Source organism: Triturus cristatus, chromosome 1_2 (genome assembly GCF_964204655.1).
Source record: "Triturus cristatus chromosome 1_2, aTriCri1.1, whole genome shotgun sequence".
In the NCBI taxonomy this organism is placed as follows: Eukaryota; Metazoa; Chordata; class Amphibia; order Caudata; family Salamandridae; genus Triturus; species Triturus cristatus.
This window is the reverse complement of record NC_140580.1, coordinates 769,353,088-769,366,481: the sequence shown is the minus strand read 5'-3', so window position 1 is coordinate 769,366,481 and position 13,394 is coordinate 769,353,088. Positions and strand designations below refer to the sequence as shown.

Below are 13,394 nucleotides of genomic sequence, written 5' to 3'. Positions count from 1 at the left end.
TCTGAAATGCACATCTGTAAACAATGTCCATCGTGTGGATCTTTAAATTATTCAAAAACATGTTTTAAAATGTTGGACTGAATAATGAGCCCGTTGTAATGTAAAACATAACTCACATTGCTTAGACTCTGAACTGTCGTGTAGTTCCTATAAAACCTATACAGGATCTGCGGGTTCGGACAACATACACTATAGGACTGGTGTCAGTCTGATTCTAAACCCCCCTACCGGGTATGCTAGCCTTCTGTGTCAGCTAGCTCACAGTGCCACTAGAATCTCCTCTTACCAAGGTGAGAATAGCTCTTGGCAACCATCGAACATGACAACCCTGATCCTACAGGACCGTGGAAACAGTGTACTACTTTCGCTCAGTCACTTGTGCTCGCTAAGTCTCAGAGAGATACACAGAATAAACGGCCTGGACGTTTTTCAATAAACATTTATTGAACAGTCATTATTCTAGTAAAATAGATGAGCTGCAACAACTATTAGACAGTAACAGATATAAATGATTAGAAGTACTATGAAAGTAAAAGGAAGATAGAGTTCTACCATCTTGCAAGGATCATAAATGCATACGAGTATATGAAATACATGATAACACCAAGTGCGTGCGCCTACGATGCCTCCCTAACTAGATGTACCTATGTGTACCTAGCATATGTGTGGGTTTTAAGCCAAGAATCCCTCTAGGATAAAGTCAACACCACTACCTGGATTGAGAGATTGTGGGACCCCGTCTTGGTCTCGAGTTTAACACCCCGCAAGTGATGTTAGACCACTGCGTGCTGTAATATCTACATGCAGGAGCCTCAGCATCCTTGGTCAGTGTGTTGGCCGGGAAGTCCTGGTCTCCTCTGCCTGTCTTAGCAAGATGTGAAGTATATATGCCCAAAGGTCTCCCCGTGGGTTCTACCTTGCTTTGCCATTCTGTTGGACTTAGGATGACGTTGGAATGAACTTTGTACATAGATATTATACAGGAGATGGTAGTCCTGCTGTACTTCCAAGAATCCTCATGCATAATGTATGAGGCTTTTATCAGGGAAAATCCAGCGTTCTGACTGCAGTGTCGTATCTAGGTAAAAAGTCAGTCCCTAAGAACCATTATTTATGTAATGTAGGGAAGAATATAGGTGAAAGGTTATGATGTTACCTGAGCCTATATTAGGGTACCTATATGGAATATAACAGAACAATTAGTCTCTAATCTCTGAAGTCTGCCCTTCAATCAGGTGCCAGCTATGTACAAAATCCTTCCTTAATGCCATTTGAAAATAGGTCCCTTTTGGTCTGGCCCTGTGGCAGTTGCCTTTTAGGAGCACAAGCATACAATATATATCTTATGTATGGCAGCATAATATGTATGTACTGTCTCAGATGCTCAAATGCACATTTATTGTACATTTAGTGTAGAGCAAAAAATATAGGGATACTCTCCTAATCTAACAATGTTACAGTGCAGTGCAGCTGGCTCTAAATCTTGAAGAGCTGGAGTGTTTGAGGGCAAATACCCTTTGTTCAGTATGTTTGATTACATTTTTCTGTACTTGGATGCCACTAACCTCTGGGCGACAGAACACATTCACATTATTTGCATTATATACTGTGATTCCCTCACTCATTTCCTCTGCCTTCTATCACTGATGTCTTCAGGCTCTGTTCCTGAGTGCACAACATGCAGACTCACTTTGGCAGCTAACTTTTCCTCAGCACCCCTCTCTCTTCGACCCCATTTCCTAAATATCTGCGAGATCTACCACGCCACTTATTTTTCTTTGCCAAGACATTCCTTAACACCCTACTTTGTACCAAACTCAGTTATTGCAAGAACCTCTTCATTGGTTCTCCATGGTCTCCCAGAATTCTTTTTCCAGCCCCTTGAGGAAGGGCTCAACTTTCCCACATGTGCTCTATACAAACGATCCAGATATTCCTCCGCAACCTCCCCTGGTTATCAGGCTGCTTCTCCATTTGAGTAAATGAAGGTTGTTCAACTTATTTTCCTTTGTTTTCATATCAATCCAAGAACTGTGTTTGATCCCGTGAAGTTCATTGTCCCTCAAAACGCTCTCAGCTACTCACTTAGTTCTCTCCTCATCCACTATCACTTCTTTGGCTCCCTATTCTCAACATCACGTCCCAACTCGCTCTTTCTCATTCCTCTCGTTTCTTTATTGAGATCCCTCAAGTCAACATTGGTGCATTCTCTGCCTTTAATTTGCCTTCCTCAAAGACGCCCTTACTCACCAAGCATCCAGATGTAACAGCGTCGCTCTCAATCCTGCATCCCACTAACCACTACTGTTTTGTTATAATGTCATGTACTATTAACTCTCTGCCACATTTCCAATTTGCTGACATAACCACTGTCTGCTAATGTTCTCATGTACCATTGTATATACCTACTATGAAAGAATATCTTGGTTTATATGTTATTATGATATAATGACCCATCTTGGCAGCTCACACATTGAACAGTGCTGGGCCTGTATGATCCAGATTGTTTTTTCTACTAGGTAACGATGTTGCGCTATCTGAGCTAGGATGGCATCTTTGCCTGGAAGGCATCTCACAAATATGTTCTTTTCCATTGTAACAGATAATCTGAAGAGCACCACTTTGGGCCCTGTGCTCATGCCGGAACCCTGTTTTCACCTCATATCTGGCTTCGCTATGCTGCAGGCATGCCTTAAGCACCACGTGCAGAACCTGCAGATCTATCGACTCCTGGCAGGATTATTCCTACAGACCCCCCAATGTGGTCCTTCTGAAGAAGTGCAGGTAAGTCTCCACGGGTGTTCCATAGTGAGGTTTTCTCTCCCTCTCTTTTCTTATCCCCCCCAAACCCTAAGTGTGGCCCTGATAAAATGGTACAGCTGGGTCCTTTCAAGGAAGTCTGACATGCAAACACTCAGACACTTCCTTGAAGCTGTTGTGAAAAGATGCTTTTGGTTTCCTTGAGGACTTATGAGACAAAACAATCTACATCTCATAAGTCCTTACAGGGAGCCGCAAATATGTCCACGGCCGGGGGATGTTGGGTGGGGGGTGGAGAGGGGGTGCGGCCGAGCTGTTTGCTAGGTCCGGTTTTGGCCGATTTTGTTACAGGGGGCCAATATTGCCGACCCCCGGTAACAAACACAGCCCCCATCCTTGCGGCCCACCGGGGAAACGCCCGGTACCCCCTGCAGTCAGTCCTGCCCTGAATATGTCCCCTCAATTTCATTATTATCATATTTTTCCAATAATACAACTCCCTAATGATCCTTGACACAAAGCTTTACATGTCATAAAATAAAGAAAAAATGCTAAATGAATAATATAGGGCCAGACTGAAGAGGCGGGTCTCGCATTCCAATGGAACATCACATGACTGTTCCTTTAAATGCTGCTCAGTGTAATTTATCTTGCTGTCTTCTTGAGCAGAGGTGCTCCTTATGAAGGTACTTTTAACAGGGCTCTGAACTGGGTACCGTAACAGGATGTTCAAAATACTCCAAGAAGGTATTTTACAAAGGGGAGAACAGTGGCAATTTGCATGCAGCATAAATTAATATTTATGGGCACAGTCACTTGCATTGCAATGTTGAATTTAAGGGTGTTTAAAAGTGCTTCATACGTAAGGCACTCAAAAGGGCTTTTAGATCAGATCCAACCTATTTTGGTTATATCCCTGTGCATAAGAGGGTGTTGGGCCATTCGGATACCAACTGGAATCACCTGTTGGTCTCTCCATAAGAGACATGAACAGTCACATTATCCTAAGATATTGTCCAGTTAAAGAGCAGATCAATGCTATGTCCATGTTTGTTGATCCCGACATAGAACTGCCTTCTCCATTCAAGAGCCTTTTCCATAGAGTTAGAGGCTAGCCATCTTTTTGATTCCTGTTGTAGAACCCACAAACAACTTTTTAAGTGATATAGATAACGCTGCACCATAGCACATCCAGAGTTTATGTAGTCCACCCCAAATAATGTACGTATTAATCACATGGGCTTTATTGGTTTTTAGGTCTCGCCTACGCAGCGCGCATGCGCTGGATAGGAGGACCTTTAGCCGTCGCTCTGCTCTTTTTTGTGGCAGCATCCACCTTGCGGGAACGTGCAGCGGCGCGCATTCTAATTAGCTGTTGCTCGCTCCCGCAAGGCGGATGGTGCCACAAGCACGAGTGTGCTTGAAAACAGCTGCTGCCTGTCTAATTGGCTTCCACTTTCGTGCGCGCACCACTCCCAGGCTTTTTTTGTTTTGTTTTTGTTTCGCAACTGAGCAGCCACTCCTGTTCACAGAGCATCCTTTCTGCCAATTTGTTTTTGTAGACAGGTCCTTTTAAACACCATACCGTCAGGCAGTCTCCCTGTCTGCAGTGTCGACGGTCATCTGCCCATCACCCGAGCAACATTCTTCTAACTTCTTCAAACAACCTCGCCTGTTCATTTTCTCACCTCTACTCAAGTAAATATTGTGATATACTTACGTCAGGGGAAAAAATGTCAGGCATGCGTTCCCTCCTCTCCGAGCATCCTGCCTGCCTTGTGTGCCGCTGCTGCACACAAACAGCGCCTTCTTCTGCCCTCCTCCTGCACTCTGACAAAACTCGACTTTCATTCAGTAGTCACCGAGGCCACGCCCCCTGCGGTAGGACTGTGCCGTCCCTGCCTTTACTTACCTTCTGCTGGAAGCGGGTCCTTCGATCGCATGAATGCTTTCATTCAATTAAAGGCATCGCAGAGCAAACTATGCCTAATTTTAATGGGCCAGCCGGCGTACCAGAAAAATCACTGCGTTAGGGTTTAGTTAACGCGATGGAAATTTCACGTGGAAATATTCAAACCACGCATTTTACTTTGGAATAAGACCTCGTCCATTTGAAAACACCAAAAGGCCAAAGTAGTTGCCGTTTGCTAGGAGCTACAGTTTCCCTGTGCGCCCACAATAATAAAACAAGCATTGGCATAGCCAATAGGTCTTGCCTTTGGGACCTTATTAGTGTTTAGCCATGCAAGGATATTGTGCTGCATAACTAAATACTTATAAGGTCCCAAAAGCCAGACCTATTGGCTATGCCAATGCTTGTTTGAGCCTATCGCCAGTGACAAGATCCTCAGTATTTCACTAGTTCATTTGCAAGGTTGTAGCTATTACTATTGACATTTAAAATTACAACCCCTCTTGGCATTTAGGGGAGTTTGTGAGGTTCTAAATTACGTTTAAAACAAAAGCAAACTATTGAACATGTAATCAACCTACCAAACTGTGAGAGTTGGATGGACTTCCTAACTCAAAGATAAGCTGAGCTGACACCCTTGTCCAGCATCGACGTGGAAACCCCACCACTTTAACATTCACTACAGATTAGGTGAGGATCTCTCCAGCCCCACACATGCACCTTTTGGTAGGGGTGCAACAGCTGACACGAAGGTATCTAAAAATAAAGAAATGGAGACACAATGCCGTTGAGCGTCTAGGAGACTTGCAGCCAGAAGGATATATCAGGAGCCTACTAGCTCTTGATTTTTCAATACAAACTTTGTATCTCAGGGTTTAACATATAGTATATCACATAAAATGTTGTTTCAATTTCAAAGTAAATTGATTAAGCAACATAAAATTCCACTTAATAGTATGACAATTCGAGACTCTGACCCTCAGAAATCTGTGGCATGCTTCATCATAGGGCTGCTGACACACCTCCGCGCAAGCCAACGCTGGAGGTGGAGCAATAGGGAGGGGAAGACAAAACACAACGCAAAAAAAGACAATGTGTGGGATCAAGTGAAAAGTGCAGAATAATGTTCAAAATAGACCTCGGGAGCTCCCAAGCAAACCCTTTAATGATGGATTCCCTGGTCTAGATAAAAGGTCATTCCGGGACCAATGGATGGTGGTATAGTGGGTGTTTATGAACCACCTACCTCTCCACTCTGCAAAATGTCGACATATTGTGTTTTGTCTTCCCCTCCCTATTGCTCCACCTCCAGCGTTGGCTTGCGCGGAGGTGTGTTAGCAGCCCTATGATGAAGCATTCCACCGATTTCTGTGGGTGAGGGCAGTATTAAAACACTTGTGGGTTTTCCCCTCTTCTTCTCAGCGACAGTAATTACGAAGCCCCATTTCTATGTGGAGTGGGGCATCTCCTCCTACCCCTTCACTATTGTATGCTGAATTTGAGAGTCTGCTCAACATCTTTCTAGATATAAATTATCTGAGTCCTGCTGGATACCAGGGTGTTGTTGGCTAATATTTCACTGCTGTGGCACAGGAATATCATTGACAGTAAATTGACTGTCATAAATGTTGTGTCCAAGATATCATCTGTAAAAATATCGGCCAACTAAACCCAAAGGGGTGATAAACTGGATACAGGAGATGTGGTGTGCATGCATCAGTATTTTTTTTCAGACTGAACGAGAAAAATGGGCAAGTTTACCCAAAGAAACTAGGAAAATCTGCAGTTATTCTTGGCTCAAACTCCTATCCAAGTTTCTGCAAGGACGTTGTAGCTGAAACGCCGCTCTTGCTTATTTTGGACAGTTTCCTAAACCTTTGCAGGGTAACATTGGCTCCAGGTGGCAATGCTGTGTTTTTATCTTAAATATAACAATCCTATAGGGTAGGACAGACACCTGCACTGCAGGGTAACTTCAAAAACATTCCTCAACCCTCTACTAAAGACATAGTTGAAGGACCGACCAACCTTTTAAAATAAACGCCAACTCTCACAGGCAATTGACCCCAATCTCTTCTGTGTACTTTGTTCAACGTTTTAACTCTTCCAACTAAACACTGTCACTCTAGTATGCTGAAATGAAAGGAATACATAGTTTGGATATGCATTGACGTTTGATAACAGCTTCAGATTATCTCTGGCTCTTACATCGCTTCAGACACCACATAAGCAGGAGTGCAAAGTGACGAGGTGAATGAGGGCCTGTGTTGACTTAAGTTTCATCAAGCTCTCAGTCTGAAGACTCCTTCATTTAGTAGTCTACCTACAGAACCTTATGTGCATACAGAGCCTGGGCATTGATTAGCTTCAAGGGCTAGAAAAAGAGTGATTGATATCTGCTCATGGATACAGCCTGCAACACAGCTCAGTTCCTCTGTCACTCATCAGTAGAGAAACCCAGGGCTTAATTTTGAGCTGGTAGTTGCAGACGGGGCCCACTGGCACTCAATTTTGGGGACAGGAACTTACCAAATTTTCATCCAGATCAAGAAGAAGAAAAATACAAATGAGGGGAAAAGAAAGAGGAAGAGACAGGTGGAAAAAAGTGACGATGGGAGAAGGCAGGGACGGAAAAGAACCTGCAATAGTGACCTAACGGGTTAGGGAGTGTCTGCTGTTGGATGTAAGAGGCATGAGGGGCGATCAAATCTAGTTAAGCCCTGAAAGTCACCCAGGGTGCAAGGGAAACTTGTGTTAGATGCCACAGTAACTGCAGATAATGCAGCTACAGTACACCATCGCAGTCTGCTAAGTTGCTGCAAAGGAGCAGTGCAGCACTCTACGAAACACCCAAAAATGTTCATATATTTCATTTAATTTACTTTAATTGGTCATGTCTTCACAGAGTCACCATATAACATTATTATTAACATGATTTAAAAAAAACTGACAAAAACTTTTTTTTAAAAGACAAAAACAGATAGTAACTGAATCTGGTCAATACAAAAGTTCTAAGGGTTCGGCATTCAAGCACATCTTTCAAGATTTAATCATTAGTAGCCTAAACATTATTTTTAAGCTTAATAACCCAGGAGATTAAAAAAGCAGTTGATTCAAGTCTTTTCTAGGTCAGTTACACATTTACCAACCAACAAGTTTGTTAGCTGTGGAGAATTATAGACAGATGTTATCACCAATGGCACCTCAATTAAAAATTCACGAAGCGCTTCCTCAATACTAAATCAGATTTTGCCCAAATATACAATTGAGAATGGCCTTTCAAAGCAAACGACAACTGTAAGTATGTCCGCTGATCCACATAGCAAGATGAAATCGACCCATAGCTTTTAATTATAATTATGACTTAAACTACACCATAGAGAACAATGGAGGTTTCCTACGGTGGTCGTCATTATGAGGTATTGGGTAGAACTGATCCAGCAATACCACACCCAGAATTACTGATTCCATTGAGTATGCTAATTATCGGGTACAATATTATTTCACCCTTACCTGTTTTCTGCTATGGAATGGGGATTCCAGTTGTGGCACCATTTGTGCCCCACATTTTGGACATTTTTTCCCAGATAAATTCCACATCTGTTTGCCAGATGTAATGTGTCCAGAGAAAATCCCCAAGACATGGGTTACTCCTCACATCTGGTCTTCTCAACTGAGCCCGAACTAGGATTTCCGAATTCATGTTACAAGGGCCTATCTCTGTTGCAGTAGAGGCACAGTAGGAAGACTGCCTTGATATATAAGATGTCCTTTTATGGTCATAACAGAGAGGGTGAGGAAAACTGGGGCAGTTATGGCAGGGCAGTTTCAAAGGTTTTCAGGTGATGACTAAGCCAACAGTGAACTTTATGTATCAGGGCAAATCTCTGTCCCCAGGGAACCAGGTCAGGTTCCGAGACCCATGCTCAAAACTATATTTTGTCTTAATTAATGTCTGGTGTTGAATTATCCTTATGTTGGGTTTTACTTTGCCTGAATATTAGTTTTGGGCTCTTTTAAAAGCTTTAACGTTGTATTACAGTCGACAGGCTACTCAGTCGAGCTTTTTCTGTCATCTCCAAAGTCAATATCAGACCACTGAGCCCCTCACAGGCACCAGCACACCTTAGTGGGGTGCATAGGTGCTGGCAAGTACCCTTGAGACACTTACATGACCCTAAGGGTGGTTAGTGTCACCCCCCCCAGCAGGTGCAGTTAAATCCACTCATTCTGGGTTCCTTTGATTAGATATGGACATCTGATTTGAACTCTTTCCGTGTATGTCATGTTTCAATTGAACATCTCCTTTCCCTTTAACATGACTTCCGCCTCTTTTCTTTTCCTCCTTCCCTTCATCCTCTTCTCAGTGCACTCTGGATTTGGCCTTCCAGTCTGTGCTACAGACCCACAATTGTGAGCAGGTGGTGCATGCTGGACTCTGCACTGAGGCGGCGCTATTGCTGCTGGAGATGGTGAACGTCACAATCGGAAAGGTGAGCTCTAGTTCAAATCCCTTCCCGGTGCCTGCCTGCCTCAGTGTTCCAAACTCCTTGTCAGCCCTTATCTTTCATGTCTCTCCCATGCTCACCATCAATGCCTATTGCCTGCCTGCTTTAATTAGCATGTTAATTTCACACAAGTGGTGTAGTTAGTGCATGTGTACACCTTGAATGCCTTCACATCTGTCTGTTTACGAAAGGCCTGACCATCATTGGTTCATATGCTTTCTTCATCATCTGTGTACTTAAATGTGCATGCCTTGCCAACAGCTTGTTCATAGCATGAGTGCCTTGTGATCAGTTTATTGAGACACACATTCTTGCCACATGTGTGCATGTTGCAAGCTTTGTTCACCGCGTGTGCATGCCAGCATGCATACATTGCCACCTGTGTGTTTGTCATGCATGTTTCGCCATCTTTTAGTTCATTTCATGCATGCCTTTGTCAACGTAAACTTCCGATTTAGCTCATGGTTAAGTCTGTTAATGCATTTATTTAGGTGTGAGATGGAAAAGGGGATCCCCTGACATCAGCCACAGAGTCAGTCTCTGTGCAGAGGCAACGCACGTATCCAATTCCAGAGCTTTGTGGAATTGTGCACATGTTTATTGCCTTAGAGCCTGCCCTAGCGGGCTCTACCAGCCATTGAAGGCCCGTTCCAGTTCGGCTTGGGCCTTTAACAATGGAGCGGACATTTAATAGTCGGTAGAGCCTGCTACGGAGGACTCTAAGCCTTTTAGAACATTCTGCCCCTAGAGGGCAGAATGTTCTAATTTGTAAAACAGAGGCCTCACAGAGCCCAAGGGGGTGTGAAATCCCCTTGGGCTCCGTGAGGGCTTTGTTAAACACTGGAATGTTTCTGCTCCGTGCTTATACCGGCCATTAGCAGCCCGGAGCACTCCATTGTTTTTAATGAAGGGCTCAACAGTCCACTGGTCTAATATAGTCTTAAAGTCGGCCGTAGTGGGCTCTACCGGCCATTAAAGGCCCTCTCCAGCGTTAAAGACCAGAGCCGAAGGCAAGGGCCTTTAACAAGGGAGAGGGCCTTAAATGGCCAATAGAGCCTGCTACAGAGGGCTCTAAGGCTACGAGAACATACTGCCCTTGAGGGTAGAATGTTCTAATTTGTAAAACAAAGGCCTCACGAAGCCTTAGGGGGTTGAAATCCCCTCGGGCTTCGTGAGGCCTTTGTTAAATATTGGAATGTTGATGCTCCGGGCTTCTGCCAGCCATTGGAAGCCCTGGGCACTCCATTGTTTTCAATGGCGCGCTCAACATTGCAATGTTCTCAGCAACAGCTGACTCCTTAGCGTGATTTGTGTTTGAAAGGCTGAATGCTGTAGCTGTTCGTTGAATATTTTTTTTTAACGCCACTCCGGCTCCCTCCCCTCTCCGAATACGAGGGAAGGTGCTTGCCGGCGTACTTGCTCGCATTTTAGGCATATTATGTGAAGTCTATTGCTTGTTTTAATATTCGTTTTAAATCATTACGTATGCTCTCACTTACCCGCACATAAAAATTGTTATCACTTCTCGCTACTCAGCGAGCTTTCCGGGGTCTCTTTGTGGGATTGTGCCATCTCTGGGCGCCATTTTGGTCAGCGCTCTAGCGTTTGGACTGTGGGGGCTTTAAGAGCAGATCCATACTAGCGTGCAGCGCAACAGCTGACTCCTTAGCGTGATTTGTGTTTGAAAGGCTGAATGCTGTAGCTGTTCGTTGAATATTTTTTTTAACGCCACTCCGGCTCCCTCCCCTCTCCTAATACGAGGGAAGGTGCTTGCCGGCGTACTTGCTCGCATTTTAGGCATATTATGTGAAGTCTATTGCTTGTTTTAATAATCGTTTTAAATCATTCCGTATGCTCTCAAATACCCACACATAAAAATTGTTATCACTTCTCGCTACTTAGCGAGCTTTCCGGTGTCTCTTTGTAGGATTGTGCCATCTCAGGACACCATTTTGGTCAGCGCTCTAGCATTTGGACCGTGGGGGCTTTAAGAGCAGATTCATGCTGGCGCGCCAGAGGCAAGCCCGTCTGCGCCCGTCCGCACCAGGACGCCGCCAGCCGCCATGCTCCCTGATAGTCCGCAGCCAGTGATAAGACCGCTAAATAACCCTGTGCGAACATACTCACGTGAGCATTTGCTGTCTCTAAACATGGTGTGTTGTAAAGTTCTGCGCCATTTTAATAGAATTTTGGAGGGTCCCTTCTCATGTCCGGTCTGTAATTTTCAAAGCATGACCTGCTATTGTTCTCCTTTACTCATTGTACCGCATTCCGACTGTATATGTTTACCTGATTCTCTTCGGTCGGAGCCTCCCATGTATTCGGCTCCTACTGTGCAGCATCGAGAATGGAGTTGCATCTTGGCTAATGTCAGACCACTGGTTAAGCATGCCACTGATATATGGGATGTTCTAATCGATTTGAAGCCGGATATAGGTTTCATTACTGAGACCTGGCTTAAACCCACCTCCACCCCGGCTATTGCCTTAGCTATACCAGAGAGCTATCGGGTTCTTAGGCGGGATAGGATAGGCAAAATGGGTGGGGGTATAGCCTTAATTTATAAAGAGGAACTGACTGTCACCATTCTCGACCAGATGGGGACTGAAGCATTTGAATGTATTGTCTTCAGATTGGACCTCTCCGCTCGCTGTAGCTGGAAAGGCGCTTTAGTTTATAGACCGCCTGGGTCAACACTAAATTTTACTAGTCTACTGCTCGAGTTTATCTCTCCTTATTTAATTGCTTCACGTAAATTTCTCCTGCTCGGAGACTTTAATATCCATAGCGAAGATGCTTCCAATCAAGACGCAAGATTATGTCTGCAAGACCTAGCAGCTGGAGGTTTAGCTATTATCAACACTGCTCCCACCCACATTGCAGGTCATACCTTGGACCTCATCCTCGCTAATTCTCTGGACATTAAATGTGGCGAGACTTATCCGCTTACATGGTCTGACCACTCTATGATAAATTTCCAACTGTTAGGCCCCATTGACCATGTCCTTGCGGTAAATAATAAATTTACTACCCGACAGTACAGACCCTGGCACAAACTAACATCTGACCATCTTTCCCTGCTTTTTGCCGGGTGGGATTGGGACTGTATGCAAGATGTAAATCAGCAACTTGACTCTTTTGATTTAGGGGTTAGTAATTTACTCGATAAAGTAGTTCCTCTCAAACCTCTTAGGCATTCACCCAAAAGTTCCGCCACCAGCTGGTATACGTCTGCTTTACGAGAGGAGAAAAGTGCTTGTAAAAAACTGGAGCGTGTTTGGCGACGCTCGCATAATGAGCAAGCCAAAACTACCTATAAAGCAGCTATGATAACTTATCATAATAATGTTAAACAGGCCCGTAAAACGCATATTGCAGAGACTTTGGAGCATGCAGGTAACAACTCTAGAATGCTTTTTCAAATTGTGCGTGATTTTACGAACCCCAAATCTTGTCAAACCAGGGATATTTCTTCTCAGATACTATGCGATAATATCTCCTCCTTTTTTGTACAAAAAGTTGAAAAGATTTATCAAAACATCACCCTTTCCAATACTTCTATCCTTGTCCCTGATGTGACATCATTCCATCCCACTAGTGCAAGCCCTCATCTGACTACATTCCCTAGTATCACCACCACTGAAGTGAACACTTCTGGAATGCACCAGATCTGGATCCCCCCTGGATATCATTCCAGCTAAAATCTCTTCTAGATTTGCAGCTCAGCTGGCTTCCCCACTATGCTCTATCATTAATAGCTCTTTGAAATCTGCTAGTCTTCCGCAAAGGTGGAAACACGCCCAAATTATCCCCATTCGTAAAAACCTAAACATCTCCCCTGAGGAACTGTCTAATTATCGTCCGATTTCTTTGCTTCCACTACAAAGTAAGATCACCGAAAAACATATTAATAAGCACTTATCTGCTTTCTTGAAGTCCTCTAGTGCTCTTGATATTTCTCAATCAGGCTTTCGTGCTAAACATAGCACTGTGACTGCCTTAGTGGAGGTTACGGACAATATTAGAATGGCTTTGGATCACTCTTGGTGCTGCTTGACCTTTCAGCAGCATTCGATACCATCTCTCACCAAGTTCTTTTGTACAGATTACAAGAGCTTGGCATTAACGGATCTGCATTGAGCTGGCTGTCAGACTTTTTATCCAACCGTACTCAGACAGTATCATTGGGTTCTTTCTCTTCTGCTCCCTCACAG

At 44.0% G+C, this 13,394-nt stretch overlaps 1 protein-coding gene across 2 annotated transcripts in view; it reads left to right on the top strand.

The window, feature by feature from the left end:
- WDFY4 (WDFY family member 4) overlaps positions 1-13,394 on the top strand; it is an 821,140-nt gene that overhangs the window by 446,235 nt on the left and 361,511 nt on the right. For both annotated transcript variants that reach the window (XM_085608765.1, XM_085608766.1), the window contains 2 exons: positions 2,603-2,784; positions 9,040-9,165. In XM_085608765.1, coding sequence (XP_085464891.1) covers positions 2,603-2,784; positions 9,040-9,165 — 308 coding nt within the window. The remainder of the gene's footprint in view (positions 1-2,602; positions 2,785-9,039; positions 9,166-13,394) is intronic.